Source organism: Eriocheir sinensis, chromosome 62 (genome assembly GCF_024679095.1).
Source record: "Eriocheir sinensis breed Jianghai 21 chromosome 62, ASM2467909v1, whole genome shotgun sequence".
NCBI lineage: Eukaryota > Metazoa > Arthropoda > Malacostraca > Decapoda > Varunidae > Eriocheir > Eriocheir sinensis.
This window is the reverse complement of record NC_066570.1, coordinates 5351034-5372562: the sequence shown is the minus strand read 5'-3', so window position 1 is coordinate 5372562 and position 21529 is coordinate 5351034. Positions and strand designations below refer to the sequence as shown.

Here is a 21529-nt window from a genome sequence, read left to right as displayed (position 1 = left end):
TATTTCCTCCTCCTAATTCCTCGCAAAGCCAACCTACTTTTCTCCTTTCCCCTTCGAATACTTCTTCAACCTCCTAATGAGTGTTTTATTTCTTCCTTTTAATTCCTTACAAAACCACAACCTTCTTTTTTAAAATTTCCTTTACGATTATTCATTCTACTTCCTCCTGGGTGTCCTATTCCTTCCCTTTAATACCACACAAACACACAACCTCCTCTTTTTAATTTCCTAAACGAGTACTCTTTTGCCCTCTCTTGATAGCCCCATCTTTCACCTTCACCTTCCCCTCGAGTACTCCTTCAACTCTTTCCTGCCACTCCTATCTTCCCTCTTAAACCTTTCCCCAAGTGATTCTTATACTCTATTCTCTTCAAGTCCTAAACTCTCCCAACAGTCTTATTCACTCTCACTTCTCCCTCTCAAGTATTCCATTTACACTTTTCTGACAGGAGCGTCGTCCCCCTGAGAGAGAGTTTCCCCTTAAATTATCCCTCCATTTTACCATTCTATGACACCAAAATCTTCAATCTTCAACTGTCTCCCTTCCTCCTAGTCTCATTTTACACTCCTATCATTCAACTCCACCTTTGCTCTTCAATTCCTTCTATCATTTCTCCTGACAATCCCATTTTCTCTACCTGCAACTTTCTTCTCTTTGTCCTCTCTGTCTGCCATCAGGACCATCTCTCCCTCTTGGCCTGTCCAATTCAACAACTCCTAACACCCATTCCCGCTAGTGTTATTTTCCCTTCCCTTCCCGAGCCGTTTCTTGGAGACGTTCAGAGCTGTAGTTTGCGCCATCTCAGGACACTCAATCTGCCTGAGAGACACACTTTACGAGAGAGAGAGAGAGAGAGAGAGAGAGAGAGAGAGAGAGAGAGAGAGAGAGAGAGAGAGAGAGAGAGAGAGAGAGAGAGAGAGAGAGAGAGAGAGAGAGAATTAATTAGTAGCAGGGAAAGAATGTTCTAATGAAAGAAAGAGAATTTGGATTGTGTTCATAGTTATTTTTCCCTATCAAAGACTCCAGTACACTTGTTTTGTAGAGGAGGAGGAGGAGGAGGAGGAGGAGGAGGAGGAGGAGGAGGAGGAGGAACAGAAGTAAGAAAAATGGAAAGAGGAGGAGACGGAAGGAGGAAAAATTAAAAGAGGAAGGAAAGTTAAAAAAGAAAGGAAAAAGCAGAGAAGAAGCAGGAAAAGGAGGAGGAGGAGGAGGAGGAGGAAGAGGAGGAGGCGAACTGGAGGAAAGAAAACTAAAGGAGGGAATAAAGGAGGAAAATAAACAGCAGGAAAAAGAGAAGGAGAGGAAAAGATGGAGGAAAAGAAGGAAAAGTATAAGCAATTGAGAGTGAGAGGAGAAGGTGTAGAAGAGAAAGAGAGAGGAGGAAAAGGCATAAAAAAAAGATAATAAACGGAGAGGAGAAGAGGGGAGAGGAAGATAAATAAAGGAGAGTTAACTAGATGAGGAGGAGGAAGAAAGGGTGGGAGGGGGGAGAGAAGAGAAATAGGGAGGAGGGAGGAGGAGGGGAGGAGAAAAGGGAGGGAAGTAGAAGGAAGGATGAAAGGAGGAGGGAGAAGAGGAGAGAGGAATGGAGAGAATGATAAGAATGGAGAGAATAGGAGGAAGAGAAAGGGGAGGAAAGTTACAGGTAAGAGAGAGAGAGAGAGAGAGAGAGAGAGATAGCTTAATGGGAACTCTTTCGAATCTACATTTTCTTTCCATCAGTCTCCCCTTGAAGCCATTTCCGCCGCGCCCTCTAGTTCGCCTTCCTTGTATTTCCCTTCAACTTGGACGGCTGCCTTACGCATTAAGTCTCTCTCTCTCTCTCTCTCTCTCTCTCTCTCTCTCTCTCTCTCTCTCTCTCGCTGTTTGCTTGGTCTGTTGCTGTTTGCTTTTCCTTTGTACTCATTTGAACTCTCTCTCTCTCTCTCTCTCTCTCTCTCTCTCTCTCTCTCTCTCTCTCTCTCTCTCTCCACCACTTCATCACAAAAACAATTTCCTCTTTAACATCATTCCCCTTTGAGTATATAACTCCTACACCTCTACGCTCATTACTCCCGCGAGGTTTTCCTTTCTCCTCTACTCTCCTCTCCTCCCTTCCCCTCTACTCTCCTCTCCTCCCTTCCCCTCCATCCTCTACCCACTCTCTTCCCTCAACCATGCCCCTTCTCTCCTCTCCTCCTCTCCTCCCCACCATTCCAGCACGGGCCATACTTCACCTTTAGACTCCTGCCTGACACCTCTGTAATGCGTTTTGTGGCTTTCGGCTCGGTCCATACGTCTCCCCTGACGCCGATAAGGACGCATTGCGCGGGCTATTAGAAGGATGTGTGGCCGCTGGGGTGTGCTGGCTGCTGCGTCTATTGCCTCCGCCCAGACAGACGAATGATCGGATAGATAGATATGCAGACCGATAGTAAGGCATTGATAGATAGATAAATAGTGTGTGTGTGTGTGTGTGTGTGTGTGTGTGTGTGTGTGTGTGTGTGTGTGTGTGTGTGTGTGTGTGTGTGTGTGTGTGTGTGTGTGTGTGTGTGTGTGTGTGTGAGAGAGAGAGAGAGAGAGAGAGAGAGAGAGAGAGAGAGAGAGAGAGAGAGAGAGAGAGAGAGAGAGAGAGAGAGAGGGGTACACACGAAAGAGGAAATATCGAAGCAATACTACCGAACATAAACCAAAAAAGAAACATGAATTCACCGCCACAAATTTAGTCAGTAATTTCAGCCACGCACGATCAAGCGCCGCGCCCCACGTATACGGCGAGCACGGCGGGGCGAGGATGGAAGGGGTGAGGGTGGGTCGGGTTGGGTCGGGTCGGGCAGTCAGGGTGGGGCAAGGTAGTGCGGGAAAACGGCGGGGGTAGGAAGGGGTGGGAAAGGTTTGGTCGAGGGGAGGCGGGGATGGGTGAGGGCGGTTCGGGGCTAGTCGGAGTTGGTAGGGGTCGGGGTGGCTCGGGTGTCGAGTCGGGGTGGGTCGGGGTAGGTCGGGGTAGGTCGGGGTAGGTCGGCACGAGGCGGGGTGGGTCGGGGTAGGTCGGCACGAGGCGGGGTGGGTCGGGGTTGGGTCGGGTCGTGTGTGAGGATGGGGAGCACAAGTTATGGGTTTATGCACGTTAGGCCCAATTAAGGAATATTTCACAGGCGATTAACTCCATAATGAGCGAAGCGGAAAGAATGAAAAAGCTGTTCAGTTGTCGGGCGTTAATAGGAAAAAAGTATTAGGAGATTGTACATAAGAAGAAGCAAAAAATAAATAAAAATAAAGAGAGAAAAGGAGAGAAAGTGTGTGAGTGTGAGTGAAAGAACGAATATGAATGAGTGAGTGAGTGAGTGAGTAAAGTAAAAAGGAAACAAAACAAGAACTATAAAAATAAATAAAGAGAGAAAAAGGAGAGAAAGTGTGTGAGTGTGAGTGAAAGAACGAATGTGAATGAGTGAGTGAATGAGTAAAGTAAACAAATCAAGAACCATAAAAATAAACTAGTATGGAAAAAAAGAGTTTAGGGCAAATGTTATAGCTGCGCCTGCCCTCGGTGCTCATATCCGGGAAAAAAGTGAAAACCGTGAAAAAAAGAATATGTTGGTGTTCTGTCACGAAGGAAGAGAGAGAGAGAGAGAGAGAGAGAGAGAGAGAGAAAATAAAGAGAGGAAGTAAAGTTAGTGCCGGCATGCGAGGGAACTAATTCAATGCACGAGGCTTCTTTGTTATGCTGATGAGGATGAGTTTTGAATTAGTGGACCCGCTGTGGGCAGAGGCTCTGTTAATTGTCTGCGGGGCTGTCTGTGCCTGTCCCCGCCTGCACGGACCTGCATGCAATACCGAGTTCAAGCTGAGGAATGGCGCACACACACACACACACACACACACACACACACACACACACACACACACACACACACACCTTTCTCAAATTTTCATCAACTTCTCATACCATTTCAAAGTTCATGAAAAATAATACGTTAATACTTTCCTTCATCCGTATATTCTATAAATTCACCAGATTATGGACATAGTGATTATATTGTCGTTCACTGCTTCGTTTTAACCACAATACGCTCTATCGAGTTCCTCACCACGATGCTCAACATACAACATAAAACCTACATCAACATACAACTACATACAAACATAAAAAAATACTTAACATACACCCTCAACACACAACCTTCATTGTTTAACCCTTCCACAGCCTCGCCCATTGTGACGGGCTACAGGAGGCCGCTGCGTCATTACATTCTCGCTAACTCTCACCAATCAAATGAAACGGAAAATAATGAAGTCTATTCCATGCGAGCGGAAACTTGTCAGGCGAGCGAGCGTGTGATTGTCATAGGATTGGCGGGGGGTGTTTTGTCCTCGCCAGGGCCGCGGGTATCAAGGTAAAATTTCTTAATGAACTAAAAACCCCGGCATTGTTCATCTCCCCCGGGCCGCCATCAAAGGCTCGGCGGCTGGATAATTTAGACTCACCACGCGATGACATTTGATAACCTTCTGACATTCCACGACTGGCCCTTTTTACTCTCTCTCTCTCTCTCTCTCACCAACAGTGGCCAGAGTAATATTTAACTTTTCGTAATTCCTGGCTTTTTTTTTCTGGTTCGCTTTTAATTAAATGATTCGCGCTTATTTTTTCTCTCTCCTCCTCACACGTCCTCGCGGCCTCCCTCCCTCCCTCCCTCGGTTCTTGCTCCCTCGCTGTGTTCACGGTTACTGCTTCCTTAACTTTCTAATTGCCGCGCCCTCCTTGCCTCGCCTCTCTCGGCCACGCTCCAAGAGTTTCCGGTAATTTTTCCATCTTGCCAATGAAGCAATGTTCCGGGTGCTTCTTTTTCTTTTATAGTCTTCGTGCAGGTCTTGGTTTCTCTCTATATGGGTGTTAAAAGCTTCACATCATTGCATTACACTATAAGATATCTAACAGCGTGAACATCTCCCCCTCACACTCGTCTATTTTTCTGTATGTGGTCTAACAGCCTCACTTCATGGTATTGAATAGATTGCACGTCTGCCTTACACTCGTCTTTCTTCTTCATTAAGCGTGCCAACAGCTTCACTTCATTGCATTCACTGTTTGTACGTCATCTTTGTATAGCAATATGTGCCAGCAGTCTCGCGTCATCGCATTCAACAGTTTGCAAGTCGTCTTTGTAGCTCCTCCTTGTTCTTTTCCTCTTCCTTCTAGATTTCCTTTCTTGTCTTAAATTTCTTACTCCTCCTCCTTCTCGTCCTCATTTTTATTTTCTTCCCCTTCCTCCTCCTCCTCCTCCTCATGTCCTCAGCTTTTTCTGGCTTTCAGTATCTTGAGAGCAGCTGACAAACTATACCACCAGCACCACCAACGCCGCCGTCACCACCACCACCACCACCTCCGCTTCACTCAGGCGATTAATTGGTTTCGTCAACGTGCTGTGTAATCTGCCGCCGACACACCAATGGCTCACTGCCCGCCGAGCCACAGGTCCAGGCTCGGCCCTCGCGCCCTTCCCCCTGAGTCCGGGATGCTGGCTGACTGACGGGACTGAGAGGTGGGAGGTTATGATCGTATGTGCTTAGAGGAGGTTGTGGATGTTTCATTTTGCAGTAAAGAAGGGAACGCAAGGGAAAAAAAAGGAGGATAGGAAATAGCTGTGAGGTGACGAGGTTATGTTTGTATGTACTTGAGGGTTGAACGTTAAGGATGCGATTTCTTACAGTAAAGGAAGAAGCTGAAGGATGAAAACATAAACCCAGGAATTTAAACCGCTCATATGAACCCGACTAATCTCCTTTGCGGCTTTTGGAAATGTATTACCGTGAGAGCTGAAAGAGTCTGAGAATACGTGCCTGAGAATCTCACAGAATATTCTTGGACAGTGGGTTAAGGGTTCGCGGAGACTAATGGGCTGAGGAGGGCCGACGGAGGGGTTGGAGGGGGGCGGAGAGGCGAATTGAATTACCTCGTGTTTGCTTTTACTTTCAGCTGATAAGAAATTTGTTGAGCTTCCTACTTCTTCTCCTTTTTCCTTTCTTATTTCATCCTTTCCCTCCTCCTCCTCCTCCTACTACTACTACTACTGCTACTTTTGCAATCTTCCTCTTCCTCCCTTTTCGTTTTTCCCTTCTTTTCCTTGTTTATTTTATCTTTTCTCCTCTTGTTTCTACTCTTTTTCTTTCCCTCCTCCTCCTCCTCCTCCTCCTCCTTCTACTACTACTATTACTACTACTACTAGTATGGCACTTTTCCTCTTCCTCCCTTTTCTTCTTCCCCTTCTTTTCCTTCTTTATTTTCTCCTTTCTCCTCTTGTTTCTTCTACAACTATTACCCTCTCCCTCCTCCTCGTCTTAATACTATAACTCATTTTCTTCTTCTTCTTCTTCCTCTTCTTCTACTTATTCTATTTCTTTTTCTTTATCCTTCTATTTCTTCTTCATCTTTCTTTTTTTTCTCCTCGGCTACTAACTTCCCCTCCTTTTCATCTAAATTCTAATCTTCTTCCTTTTCTTCTTAATCCTCTTACCCCGCTTCTTGATCCTCCTCCTTTCTTCTTTTTCTTCTCATTTTGCTTATACTTTTTTTTTGTTGATCCTCGCCTCCTTGTCTTCCTATTCTTTCTCCTCTTCCTCCTCCTTTACCTTCTTCTCCAACCAGTTTCTGAATACACTCCATTTTACTATTATTTTCTTTATATCTCTTTACTTTACATAGCGGCAGCGTGGGGGAACTATTTTAATCTCCCTTCTTCCCGTTCTTTCCTCCTCCCGCTCCACCATAATATATTTCCCAACTCTTTTTCACTCCTGGCCTTTCCTGAATAAACTCAAATATCTTTCTATCTACTTCACATTGTGGCAGTGTGGATGAACTATCATAACCTCCCTTCCTACCATTCCTTCCTCCTCCCTCTCCATTATAATATATTTCCCAACAACTCTCTTTATTGGTCTTTCTGAATATACTCCAGTGATATAATTTATATTTCTTTACATTACATAGCGAGTGTTTGGTGAAGTATCGTAGCCTCCCTTCCTTTCATTCCTCCTCTTCCACTATAATATATTTCCCAACAGTTTCCATACACTTTTAGTCTTTTTGAATGCACTCCACTAACATTATCCTAACCTCCTCTTCCGTTCCTTCCTCCTTCCGTTTCCCTATCGTACATTTCCCAACACCTCCCTTTCATTCCTGGCCTTTTAACAGCTTGCTTTATGCCTCCGCCGCGCAGCCCAAGTTTGTGTTGTCTGATGCCGCGTAACAGCCAGACCGACAGAACGGAAAGGCCCGGCGCTGTCCGTTTTCTAGATTCCTCGCAGCCTCGTCAAACTAAATTGGACGGTAGTGATAACTCTTCAGGACGAGGCCAGCGTTTGATTCTTTGTGTGACAGGTGTGTGTGTGTGTGTGTGTGTGTGTGTGTGTGTGTGTGTGTGTGTGTGTGTGTTCGACAAACTACCCGGAAGGCTAACTTTTTCATTCTGTCTCGCTCAAACAAACTTTGTTTATTCAGGTTAACCAGAACAAACTTTTTTATTAACGTTATCCGGGACACCGTTTTTTTTCCCTTTTCAAGTTAACCAGAACACAAATTCATTTTCTCCTCATATTATTCACAACAAACTTTAACTAGACCACAACCTTTTTTTTTTCCAGCAAGCCAGGAAAATGATTTATATTCAACTTACATTCATTTCTTTTATTATTCATTCGATGTAGAAACAAGTCTGGGCGACGCAGCAGTCCATTAAAAAACACTCTCGTGTCATAAGTGGGTCACCCTTTCCTGCCCTTTGTCACTGTTTTAAACCATTTAGAAATAATGGTTTACACTGGAAGGGACAACACACGCCAGAAAAACCTCCCTATGGCTTAATTGGGTCACCCTTTCCTGCCCTTTGTCACTGTTTTAAGGGATTACGAAGGGACGGTTATGCACGGGAAAGGACAGCACACGCCAAGACAACCAACCTCAACATGGCTTCAGTGTGTCTCCCCCTCTTTTCAGCGTTCTAAAGCCTTCCAGCACACGTCCGCCCAGCAACAGGGAGCGAGCGACAGGCCGAGGTGGGCAGGGAAGGGATGGAAAGGCGGGGTATATACGGCCACGCTCAGACACCGCAAAGTGGAAGACGCGGACCTACTTTCACTGCCCAAGTCTCTTAAAACTTGACACATTCCGCGGCGCACGACTTGGAAAAGAGACAGCGCTCGACCCTCGCTCCGGCCCGGCGTGTTTGCATGTCCCTGTGTGTTGCCCGCCCGTTCCTGGTTTACTGGGTGCTTTCCCTTGAGTGAGTGCGGAACTTCCCGTGTCCAGTGGTGCCGGGAGAGCGTTCCAGCCCTTCCGTTACTCTCTGTCTGTCTGTTGCTGTCTATGTTCTTTCTATCTATCTATTGAATTATCTTTTAAATGTGTCCTTTTTTCGTTTCATCCTCTGTCTCCATCTTTCAATATCTGTCTCAAGTCTATTTCTGTTAATCTCTCTCTCTCTCTCTCTCTCTCTCTCTCTCTCTCTCTCTCTCTCTCTCTCTCTCTCTCTCTCTCTCTCTCTCTCTCTCTCTCTCTCTCTCTTAAGGACAGCAATGCTCTCCTCTAATACTCACACCACATCCCTGTATTTTCCTCTATCCTTCCATTTCTCTTAACCATCTCTCTTCCACTACAACCTGACCAAACATTAACAAACATCATCATTTACAACACTCCTCTTAGTCCCCTTCACATCCCTCAGTAGCAGACAGACTCAGCCACAACGGTCCTCCAGACGCCAACAACCAGCCCTACACCCCCGTATACAGCCTCTCATAAACCTTGTAACTCCCCCTACCCGGCCCTGCATTAACCCCTATTGGTCCTCCCTCATATTCATACCCTGCCATAAGCCCTGATGTCCCCCTTGCCTCTCCGTCTCTGTCACATCATTCCATACCCATAATGTCCGCCTCCTTCTAGTTCACACCATGCTATAGCTCTCAATGCCCCTCTGACTCCAGTTAACACGATGCCATAAGCTCTGTTGCCTCCCTGCGTCCTGTCCACACCATTCTATACGCTCTGTTGCCTCCCTGCCTCTCTCTCTCTCACGCCCTTCCATAAGCCCGTAACGTCCCCCGTCCCTCTCGTTCACATCATCCTATAATCCTCAATGTCACACTTGTCGCTAGTCCACTGATGCCTTGCCTTCCGTGCACACGTTGCCATAAGCTCAACTGTCCCCATGCCTGTAGTTACTCGATACCATAGCCTGTTGCCTTCCTGCCTCTCGCTCACCCCCCCCCCTCCCCCCCCCGTAGCCTGTTGCTCCGCGGCGGCCTGGCACTAAGTCGCCAAACAAGGTCACGCGTGTTAGACCCAGCGATGCGAGGGAGGACGAGCAACAGGCGGGCCCTAGGAGGTGAAGGGTTGGAGGGACGGGATGAATGGGGAGAAAAAGGGAATGACTGTATGGAACGAGAGAATGGTGATACTGAGGAGAGCCTAGGAGGTGGAGGGATGGAAACACAGTACAGAAGAAAATAAAAAGGGAAGGAGAGTAAACAGAACGAATGACGAATGATACTGAGGAGGTTTTAGGACGGAGAGGGATGGAAAAATAGCATAGAAAAGATGAAAAATAAAGGACAGTGTTTAGAACGAGAGATTGATGATACTACGGAGGTTCTAAGACATAAAGGGATAAAAGAATAGCATAGAAGAGGATTAAAAAGGAAGCCTGTTTAGAGAACGAGAGACTAAAAATTCTAAGGATGTTCAAGGAGGTTGAGGGATGGAAGGACATTATACAAGGGAAGAAATAAAAGGAAAGAATATAGAATGAGGAACTAGAAGGCAAAAAAAATTAAATGACAGCTAACAAGGGGAGGAAAAGGGAGGGACAGTATACAGAGAGACAAATGATGATGATGATGATAAGACTAACGATGGAAGAATAAAATGGGAAAAAAAATAAAGAAGTTTCACCTCAAAAAACCTGCCAAAGAAAACAAGCTGAGAGCCAGGGCGTGCGAGGGAAGGACTGTCACGGCTTAACACACACACACACACACACACACACACACACACACACACACACACACACACACACACACACTCACTCTCACATATTAACCTGTCTCCCGGAAACCCCTAGAGAAAATTTCTTTATCTCTTGTTTTAGAGAGAGAGAGAGAGAGAGAGAGAGAGAGAGAGAGAGAGAGAGAGAGAGAGAGAGAGAGAGAGAGAGAGAGACGGAAGGAAGAGTAGAATAGGAAGGAAATGGGAAAGAATGGAAAAAACAAGAAATGAGCAAAGAGGAAACAGAAGGGAAGGAAAACAGGTTGAGAGGGAAAGGAGGGAAGAAGAGGGAGAGGAGATAACAATGGAAGTAGTAATATAGGGAGATGTAAAGAGAGAGAGGAGCTAAAAGGATGTATGGAGATGAATATATGAGGAGGAGGAGAAGGAGGAGGAGGAGGAAGAGAGGAAACGAATGAGAGAGAGAGAGAGAGAGAGAGAGAGAGAGAGAGAGAGAGAGAGAGAGAGAGAGAGAGAGAGAGAGAGAGAGAGAGAGAGAGAGAGAGAGAGAGAGAGAGAGAGAGAGAGAGAGAGAGAGAGAGAGAGAGAGAGAGAGAGAAGAGAAGGAGAAAAAAAGATGGTACCACTTAGAGAGAGAGAGAGAGAGAGAGAGAGAGTCTTGGAGAGAGAGAGAGAGAGAGATAGAGAGAGAGAGAGAAAAAAAAGAGGAAAGGAGTGACACTGGAGAGGGATGAAGAGGAGGAGGAGGAAGAGGAGGAAAGAAGAGGGAAAATAAAAAAAAGCCGGAGGAAACATATTACAGGAAAGCAACTGAGGAGGAGGAGGAGGAGGAGGAGGTAAAGAAGGAGGAAAAAGGAGGTGAAGGAAACAAGTATTACAGGAAGCATCTTGAAGAGAAAAAAAAGGAAGAAACAAACGAAGGAAAATAAAATGGGGAAGAAGTAGGAGGAGAAGAAGAAGGAGGAGGAGGAGGAGGAGGAGGAGGAGGAGGAGGAGGAGAAGTGAAAAAGTAAAAAAAAAAAAAGAGGTGGAGACACATTCCGGGAAATATTTGGAGGAAAAAAAGAGGAAAGAAACGAAAGAAATATAAAATGACGAAGTATTAGGAGGAGGAGGAGGAGGAGGAGGAGGAGGACGAGAAAGAAGAGTTGCAGGAGGAGGAGGAGGAGGAAGAGGAGGAGGAAAAAAACAGGAAGAGATGAATAAGGAGGAGGAAAAAGAGGACAGACAAAAATCAAGATCATGCAAAACAACAGCAAAAAATCGGAAATAACAATGAAGGAGAGGTCAAGCCGAGTGTCATCAGTAATCGGTGTTCCTTGTGTTGGTGTTGTGGTTCTGGTGATGATGCTGGTGTTGTGGTTCTGGTGATGATGCTGGTGTTGTGGTTCTGGTGATGATGATGGTGTTGTGGTTCTGGTGATGATGATGGTGTTGTGGTTCTGGTGATGATGATGGTGTTGTGGTTCTGGTGATGATGCTGGTGTTGTGGTGCTGGTGATGATGCTGGTGATACAAAGGTAGCAGAATCATGACGTTAACTCCACTTCTAACTCCACTTCTCCTTACTCCACTTCTTCCTAGACGGACCCACAAGCAAGGAGTGTATTCTGTTGAGCGCGCGAGCCCATTCAGGGACAGCATTTATTGCAGGCCCATTTCTAGCTATGCCTGTTTACAATGCTCGCGGGGGAGTAACGTTCACAAGGAAATTTCATGGACGTTGACCCTAATTCTTATTTCCCCAACAGAAAAAGGCCGATCATGTTTTAGGATCCCGTATATGACCTTCCTCCATCGTGTTATTGCCTCCGACACTCCTTCATTTTCCTCCATTTTTCCCTCTCTTAGTTTTTCATTCTTTTCTCCCCTACTCATATGTACTCCCTTATGTCTAAGCTTTTCTTTTTTAAATTTCCCCTTTTCCTGTACTTTCCTTTCGCTTTCTCGTCTCTCGTCTCTCGTCTCTCTCTCTCTCTCTCTCTCTCTCTCTCTCTCTCTCTCTCTCTCTCTCTTCAGTGCTTCCCGTAATATCCGTTTCCTCCTCTTCTTAGTTCTGTCTTAATATATTTCCTCCTATCCTGTTCCCTCCTTTCGCTTCTTCCTCATTTTTTTTTCTCTCTCTCTCTTCAATGCTTCCCGTAATATGCGTTTCCTCCTCCTCTTAGCTCTCCCTCCTCTACTCCTTCCCTCATTTGGTAGGATAACTTTTCCAACGTAAATACGACCACAAATAAATGCTTCAAATGTTCCTCCCAAGAAGAGCTCCGGGCCCGCACCGTTGCCAGATTGTCGTACTCAGAGCATAGTATTTACCGGTTTCTGACGCCTAACTATTGCCAAGAAACATCAGGAATTAATTATTTTAACGAGAATTATAAGTGAATCTCCTTATTGGGGTCCACGAGACAGTTTTGGGGTTGGAAGTCGGTAAATCGAAGAGGCCGAGTACGACAATCTTGCAACGTTACTCCGGGGTGCAGCATGAGCCAAACAAGAGCTTAAAAAGTGTACTCACCTGAGCGATGTGCCGCGCGTGGCCTGCACAAACTCCTCCTGTTCGTCATAGCCCTCCAGCACCAGGGCCAGGTACTCGCAGCTTGACACCTGCACGGAGAGGAGACACGCGTTACCAAGGGGATGCAGGGGTGTAGACAGAGAGGGAGAGGGAGGGAGGGAAAAAGAAAATAGGAGAGAGGGAGAGAGAGGGAGAGAGAAAGAAGGGGGAATTGTTATGGGGAAAGCACGGTGCATATAAGAGAAAGGGAGATAGACAGATATAGATAGATAAATAGATAGATAGATAGAGCGAGAGAGAGAGAGAGAGAGAGAGAGAGAGAGAGAGAGAGAGAGAGAGAGAGAGAGAGAGAGAGTGTTTGTGTTGCTGAAACTGTAAATAGAAGGGAGAAACAACACGATACACGGGAAAACACACACACACACACACACACACACACACACACACACACACACACACACACACACACACACTGGGGAAAACTCACTCGGCTGAAAAAAAAAATGAGTACAGAAATAGAGACAAAGGAGAGGATGCCAAACAATAAACAAATAGATAGATAGATAGATAGATAAATACAAAGATAGACAAACTGCTACACAAAAATAAACAGCACACACACACACACACACACACACACACACACACACACACACACACACACACACACACACAGAAGGGGGTTACAAAGTTATTTATATAAACACCGTAAACTGAGAAGGCGTTGTCATGACCACTAACAAACATACGAAATAAAAATAAACAAGAAAACAACTTTATTTAACAGTCATAGACACCACTAAACCCTACCATCAAAAACACACACACACACACAGAGTTTCAAAGACAAATATATATACACACACACACACACACACACACACACACACACACACAGAGTTTCAAAAGATAAATACACAAACACAATACTCCACTTTGCAGACTTCACTCACGGCGGCACCTCGACGAGCACCACCGGCCAGCCAGCGCCACAGAAAGACAGGACTCACAACGTGTTAAATAATAAAGACGGCCGGGAACACAAGGTAATGAGGGGACCGGGAAGCCAGCCACTCAGGTTTTCCGGCATAACTTTAACGCCTCGCCTCGACTCTGTTTCTCCTAGTCTGTTACTGTCCATCTGAGGCTCACTACAAGCAGCCATGACCTTTATTTGTGTACAAAGAGCCGCGTAGAACTAGTATCACGCAGGTTAATGAGGGAGCCGCCCAGGCACTCAGATTTTCCGGCATAACTTTAACGCCTCGCTTCAACTCTGCTAGTCTCTTACAGTCTCTCTAAGCCTCATTACAAGGATCGTGGATTGGGTGCTGAGAGCCGTGTAGAACTCTCAGTACCTCACACACACACACACACACACACACACACACACACACACACACACACACACACACAGAGGAGAAAAGAAAAAAGTGCTGCCAGAGAAATAAAAGGCTTGCAAAATGATGTATGGCAACAGAACAAACAAGGAATAGAAAAGATAACCAACAGCGACCCGAAGATACAGCACACAACATAGGCAATAATAGATCCCCAAAGTTAATAGAAACACAGCAACCCACATACAACCCAAAAGTATTACAAAACAAAAAGAAAATATAATGCTCGACAAAGATACGAAACCACACAACATAATATCATAACACCCAACAAAAAAATGAAAATCTAACAACCAACGAAGATACAGAAACTCAACGACCTCCCTCGATCACTCCCTCCTCGCCCCCATCCCTCTCTCTCTCTTTACCTTACCCCCAGTACCATGAAAGACCGAGTGCTTCATAATGCAAATGGACACACACACACACACACACACACACACACACTAATGAGAGCCGCCCCGCCTGGTAGTCATGTTTTACGCCATAACTTAATTAATGAACGCCGAGGAAGCGCAGCTGGTGAGGCGCCGGCCACTCCGCTAAAAGGCGCAACGATATTAAGCCGCAAAGTCACGTCGCCGGCTGTGTAATTGCTCTTACATGGACAGCAAGTACGAGAACAGAGAATCAGAAACGAGTATATTAGAGGAGGAGCTCAGGTTATAGACGACTCTTAGACGCAGTGAGAAAGTCCAGGTTGAGATGGTTTGAACGTGTGGAGAGGAGAGATGCTGGGTATGTCGGGAGAGCGATGCTGGGTATGGAGCTGCCAGGCAAGAGGAGAAGATGAAGACCAAGTAGGAGGTTTGTAGATGTGGTGAAGGGGGGGCGTGGCATGCATGCGGTGGGCGTGACAGAGGAAGATGAAGAGGACAGCGAGAGATGAGAACGAATGATCTGGTGTGGGGGCTTCTAACGGGGATAGGAAAAAGCAGAATGGGACAGAGAGATGTATATTAAACAAAATGAAGAAACACATGTGCTACTCAATAAGCCTCATCCCATTCAGGTTAACACTCATACCAGAGCAAAGTTTGGCTGAAGACTGAACAGGGGAGGCGGCGGCTGAGTGGTTAGCGTGTGGGTTCGCGTCCTGCCCACCGCCACATAGCTGGGATTTTTCTGGGTGGCATAAGACTACCCACATGCTGTCCTGAAGACCGCCTATCAACCCGGACTTTAGATTCCCTCTCAAGAAGAAAGGATCAAAGATGAGCAGCGAACTCCCACTAGTATAAAAAACGGACGCCGAGAGAGTTAGCAAGAGTTCCAGCCGGCGATGACACTCAATTTGCCTGGGAGTGCGGCCTGACGACCCCATCCACGCGGCCTGATGGGGAGCGGCGGCAGTGTTACCAGCCCGGGCAACCGACGACACTGTAATTGCTTTTCCACCTTCATTCTTGAGCGTAATTAAACTTGATGTGAGGCCGACGACGCAGCGAGGATGAAGAAAAGGAGAAAGAGGAATAGGAGTAATGGAGAGCAGAGAGACAGGGATGAGAGGGGACGAGGGAAAGAAAATGAAATAGATGAGAAGATAGCAGAAGAGAAACTATATTAACAGAGAAAGGAATAAGGGTATGAGGACAGCTGAGAGTGAAAAGAGAGAAAGAAAAATTATGGACAGCAAGGAGGAAGAGATGAGAGAGGAAGAGAAGAGCAGAGACGGGAGAGATGAGATGAGATTACCTGAGAGAGAGAGCGAGAGCGAGAGAGAGAGAGAGAGAGAGAGAGAGAGAGAGAGAGAGAGAGAGAGAGAGAGAGAGAGAGAGATAACAAAGGAAAGGGAGCACATCGCTGAGGTAATATCCAGGTGAGTGTTGGGTAATTACCGCCGCAAGAGGCCACAGGTGTGCTTCGCGATGAGTTTTATTTCGTTAATGATTTCTTTGTGATTTCCCAACATGCATTTTATCTTTTTCTCATTTAATTTTCTTTTTTTCTTCTTATTTACTTCATTTTTCTTTATTGTTCTTCTTCCTTGTCTTCCTTTTCCTTCGTTATAATTTTTTTCTTCTTCTTCTTCTTCTTTCTCAGACAAGCAAAAAATAAATAAAATAAATAAATAAATATATAAAATAGTCCCACACTAAAATACATACCCTCGTCCACTCTCCCGGCCGCCTCAGGAGCTCATAACTTCATACTCTCCTGGCGAATATCTCTTTTTATCCCCTCTTTCTCCTAACGAGGCGACACGTAATGAAGCTCACCTCATTACCTAGGAGCATTATTTTATTACCCTCGTTAAGTTATGATGGAGCGAGGCGATTAATTTAAGGCTTTTTATCTCTTCATTTTTATTTTATTTTTGTGTGTCTGTGTCTGCCTGCCTGCCTGTCTGTATTTCTCTCTCTCTCTCTCTCTCTCTCTCTCTCTCTTTTAGCTCAGTTCTATCGCAAATCTTCCTTATCTCTCCTCTTTTATTCTCCATTTTCCACTCATTTCCTTAAAAATATCCCTTTATAAGTCTCTCTCTCTCTCTCTCTCTCTCTCTCTCTCGTTTCTAGGTAAACACATATCTTTGCCCCGGTCATTACGCCAAATATGTGTGTGCGTGCGTGTGTGTGTAATTCACCTCTTGGTCTGCTGCGGGTCTCTCTCGAGACAGCCAGCCGTTCCCCTACGGAAGAGCACAGAGCTCATAGTACCGATCTTTGGGTAGGACTGAGACCACTCACACACAACACACCGCGACAACGAGGTCACAACTCCTTGCCTGACGTCGCGTACTTACTCACTGCTAGGTGAACATGGGCTACACGTGAAAGAAGATTAACCCAACTTATCTTCACCCGGCCGGGGAATCGAACCCCGGTCCTTCTGGTTGTGATCCAGACGCTCTACCCTTGAGCTACCGGGCCGTGTGTGTGTGTGTGTGTGTGTGTGTGTGTGGGTGAGTTTGTTTATTTTGTGTTCGAGTTTGATTCCGCACATTAATACACACACACACACACACACACACACACACACACACACACACACACACACACACACAACCCTTCACAGCCCCTTCAACCCGCCCCACACAAGCACCCCCCCCCTCCATAGAGACAGATCCCCCAAATACACTTCACCCCCCCACCCCACAAGCACACTTCCCTCCCTCCCTCACCTCCATCCCCTCTCCCCCTTCCCCCCATCACACTTGTCCTCCGTCACCCAAGGAATCAGCTTCGCGCCTTTGTCTCGCCAGGAGCTGATCATTCAGAGGCATGGTGGGGAAAATAAGAGACCAGGTGGAAAGGTGCCGGGTAATTGGCCGCGTTTTCTTGTCCCTCATAAAGCATTTTTTCGGGGTGACTCAAAAGGTGACGTGCGCGTGGACTCTACCCGGCAGGTGTCTCTTTCTCTTCTTCCTCTTTTTTTTTTTTCCTTCTTGTTCTTTATGCTCTTGTTACTGTTATTTTTCTTTCCTTGTCTGTCTGTCCGTCCGTCTCTCTCTTCCTTTTTATCTTCTTAAATTTCACACTACTCTTTTTTTCCATCATTCTCCTCCTCCTCTCTCTCTCTCTCTCTCTCTCTCTCTCTCTCTCTCTCTCTCTCTCTCTCTCTCTCTCTCTCTCTCTCTCTCTCTCTCTCTCTCTCTCCGGCATTACAGGGATACTGAAGTAAACAATAAATACATACAGCTGAGCCTCCTTTGTCTATCTATAGGCACGCATTATATATTTATCGATGCAACAAGTAATGAATATATCGATAATTTCATTGCTCTCCGTATCGTGCATTTATGAAGATGAACATTACAGAAGCCAAGCCACACCCTCGCCTAGGAGCTCAATAGGGGAAGAACCGGCACTGAAAGCATTAATAAGAAAACACACACACACAAAGAACGATGTAGCGAAAACCATAACTCAACGATCGACGGAGTACAAGAACACCGACCCCGGCACGGCTTCGAGGCTGCTAATGGTGGTGGTACGCTTTGTTGCGGAGTGCAGGAAGGGTTCAACAAAGCACGCACATACACACGCACACACACACACATGACCACTACTACAATTACCACTACTTCTACTACTACTACTACTACTACTACTACTACTACTACTACTACTACTAACACACACACACACTATTCCCCCCTCACACACACTATTCTCCCTCCCTCCCCTCCCCCCTTACACAAGCACACACACACATACTGCCCCCCTTTCTTCCCTTCCCACGCAAGCCATCCGCCACGTAGCTCCGAGGAGAGTTTGAGGTTCGGCGGGCAAGGGGCTTTACGCTGCGGACGAGATAAAAATGACGGGCTTTCCTTCTGTGCGTGTGTTCGGGGCGGGTGAGGAGAGCGGGGTGTGGTGGTGGTGGTGAGGCCTCGGTGCTTGATCTAAAACCACCAGGGCGGGGAATGTGCGTGGGAAAGGAGAAGGTGGTGGTGGGTGATCTGTTTGCAGGGAGAGGGAGACAGATGGAGTGAGGAAAGATGGAAAGAGGAAGGCAGATGGAGGGGAAAGATAAATGGAGAGAGGAAATAATGGTAAAGGAAGGCAAGTGATGTTTGATTTTCGCTGGGAGATTTAAGGAGACGAAGAAACAGAAGAGGAAGGAAATAGATGGATGGAAGAAGTTAGAATGACAGACAGAGAGGAATAAACACAGACGCCCGTGAGAGATGCGTGGGAAGGGAGGAGGTGGAGGTTATGCTTGCAGAGAAAGAGGGAGAAGAGGAGAGATGAAAGCTAGATATATGGAAAGGAAAGAAAGATACTGATAAATAAAAACATAGGATAGCTAGATAGATGGAGATATAGAGAGTGGGAGCTTGAGTGAGTGTGTGCGTGTGTGTCAAACGGTGTGTATTGCCTCTCTAAGTAAGTGACCTCTCCATCTACGGGAGGAACCTATTAGCTGCTGAATATTCTGGTTCCTGTGATACGGGTTTGGCTGGTAGTGGCTTTACATCCTCCGGGCGGGATCAGAACGCAGAGTCACGGTGTATTGTAGGAAGAAACAAGGTCATCAACGGGGCAGATAAGGTGGAGATGTGAAATTATGGCACACATTCTCAAGCATTTCAGGGCTTACACACCTATACTTGATACGGTTTTGCTAGAGGTTGTGTCAGTATTTCCATGGTTAGTTTTATGAGGAGTCAATGTTACCATGGCGGGAGGGGAGGGAGACACTTCTGGACCAGTTTAGTGTATGGTGAATATAGTTTAATGCGGGCAACAAGGGGCAAGCAATCGTTTTAGTGCGTCGTGAGAGCGAGTGGCGGTTCTGTTGAGGTTGGTCGAGGAGAGCAAGGCAAACTGTGTGAACCAAAGACTGAAACAGAGCTGGATGGGAAGGGAAGACGGTGAGGAACTGGTGTCGACACTCTCCTCTTTCTGCCTATCTCCCTCACTCCTCCTCTTTCCCCCCACATCCCTCTCACTCTCTCTCCCCCCGTCCCTGCAGTCTCCTATCTTTGTGTATCCTTGTGGAAAAGTGACAAGCGCAGAAAATGGGGAACGAAACTATTCTTGCAAGCACAAGAAAATAAATAAAAAAATGAATCTGAATATCGCAAACAGAACAAGGACGAGAGAGAGAGAGAGAGAGAGAGAGAGAGAGAGAGAGAGAGAGAGAGAGAGAGAGAGAGAGAGAGAGAGAGAGAGAGAGAGAGAGAGAGAGAGAGAGAGAAACGCACATGTCACGTGGAAATTGGAAACGAATCTTTTTCCTCGATTCCGCCGCCTTCCTTCCGGCTAAGAGCGAGGAAAGGAAAGAAAGACACTAAACAAAACAATGTAAAGAAAACCCAATAGCAAAACAATATCATGAAATCAATTAAAGAGAAAATCTAGACTTCGATTTTCCTCTTATACTAATTTCCTTTTTTCCGCTAAATAAAAAGAAAATCTGGACTTCAATTTCCTCTCTTGTTCTAATTTCTTTCTTAATTTCTTCGCTAATTAAAAAGAAAATCTAGACTTCAATTTCCTCTTATTCTAATTTCCTTCTTAATTTCTTCGCTAATTAAAAAGAAAATCTAGACTTCAATTTCCTCTTATTCTAATTTCCTTCTTAATTTCTTCGCTAATTAAAAAGAAAATCTGGACTTCAATTTCCTCTCTTATTCTAATTTCCTTCTTAATTTCTTATCTAATTAAAAAGAAAATCCAGACTTCAATTTTCCGCTTAAATCTAATTTCCTTCTTAATTTTGTCATTTCTTTCTCGTTACCTTTAGTATAATTTGTTTGATATCCGGTGAAAAGTTCTCGTTTGTCTAAAAAATAAAATACCAATTAGTAATCTAACTTACTATGCTCCACCTCATGTTTCGACTGGCATCTTATCTGCTTGTAAATTGTGTCATCGTACGAATCCACGTGTCTAGATTTAACTTCTCTGGAAACTTAAAAAAGAAAAACAAATCCTCTGGGTTCTGCTCTTAAGGAGGCAGCCAAACTCTTTTCATTGACCTGAGTTTCCTGAGTTCTTCCTTGATCTCTTTATCTTTAGTGGCGTGCTCTCCCTGCAATATGTTTCCTATCTCCTTCAGCATCTTACTCTAATGGAAGCTGTTTCTGGGTTCTGCTCTTAAGGAGGCAGCCAAACTCTTTTCATTGACCTGAGTTTCCTGAGTACTTCCTTGATCTCTTTACCTTTAGTGGCGTGCTCTCCCTGCAATATGTTTCCTATCTCCTTCAGCATCTTACTCTAATGGAAGCTGTTTCTGGGTTCTGCTCTTAAGGAGGCAGCCAAACTCTTTTCATTGACCTGAGTTTCCTGAGTTCTTCCTTGATCTCTTTATCTTTAGTGGCGTGCTCTCCCTGCAATATGTTTCCTATCTCCTTCAGCATCTTACTACTAATGGAAGCTGTTGATTTTTATTACTTGAAACTTCTCCTTCCTTGAAATTATTATCCTTTCTCCTACGGTTCTTTCACCCTAAAGGTATTCTGGCTCTATATTCATGGAAAGCCGGGAAGCAGGAGGCACGCTGGCTCATTACCAGGCTGGCAGCTCGGGTGATTTAATCTGCCCGGCGGTCACTCAGCGCAGCAGATCAAAGCACTTCGGAGGTAGGTTCAGTTCGCTCATGACGCAACAAAGTAACGGTCGACGCGAGGTTTAATGCAGTTGACGTTTATTGTTGTTTTCGTACTGGGAAGTTGTTGACAATATTATCCTTTGAAATTTCTACTTGGTAAAGAAATACTTCAATATATATTCCAATTAATTATAAGTTTCTGGATAACAATACAATTTTTCACCCTCCTTTTCGATGTATGCAGTGTTTGTTGTTCCGTTAAAGGATATAATAGAAGCGTCCATTATCGCATACTCAATGGCGTCATGTCTTTCACAAGTGAGGATAATATATGCATAAGTTATTAAAAGTTCTGACGTTTCTCTCGCATTTTCAACGGTATTTGTGGCTCCGTTAGAGGCTGCGTTAGAAAGTGTCCGCAGTGATATACTCAACGGTGTCATGCCTTCGATTTGTGTGGATATTCAATGCATATATCAATAGAAGCTGCCACGTATCTTTCTCATTTTTATGGATTTACTATTTCGTTAATAATCTGCAATGGAAGGTGTCGGCAACGGTATACTATTTGATTCGTGCGGGTATTCAACGCATACATTAATTAAGTCACCCCGTTTCTTTCG

At 45.3% G+C, this 21529-nt stretch overlaps 1 protein-coding gene across 1 annotated transcript in view; it reads right to left on the bottom strand.

Moving 5' to 3' along the window:
* LOC126986650 (uncharacterized) overlaps window positions 1-21529 on the bottom strand; it is a 113388-nt gene that overhangs the window by 19460 nt on the left and 72399 nt on the right. The window contains exon 6 of the mRNA XM_050842925.1: window positions 12508-12596. Within this exon, the coding sequence (XP_050698882.1) occupies window positions 12508-12596 (89 nt within the window). The remainder of the gene's footprint in view (window positions 1-12507; window positions 12597-21529) is intronic.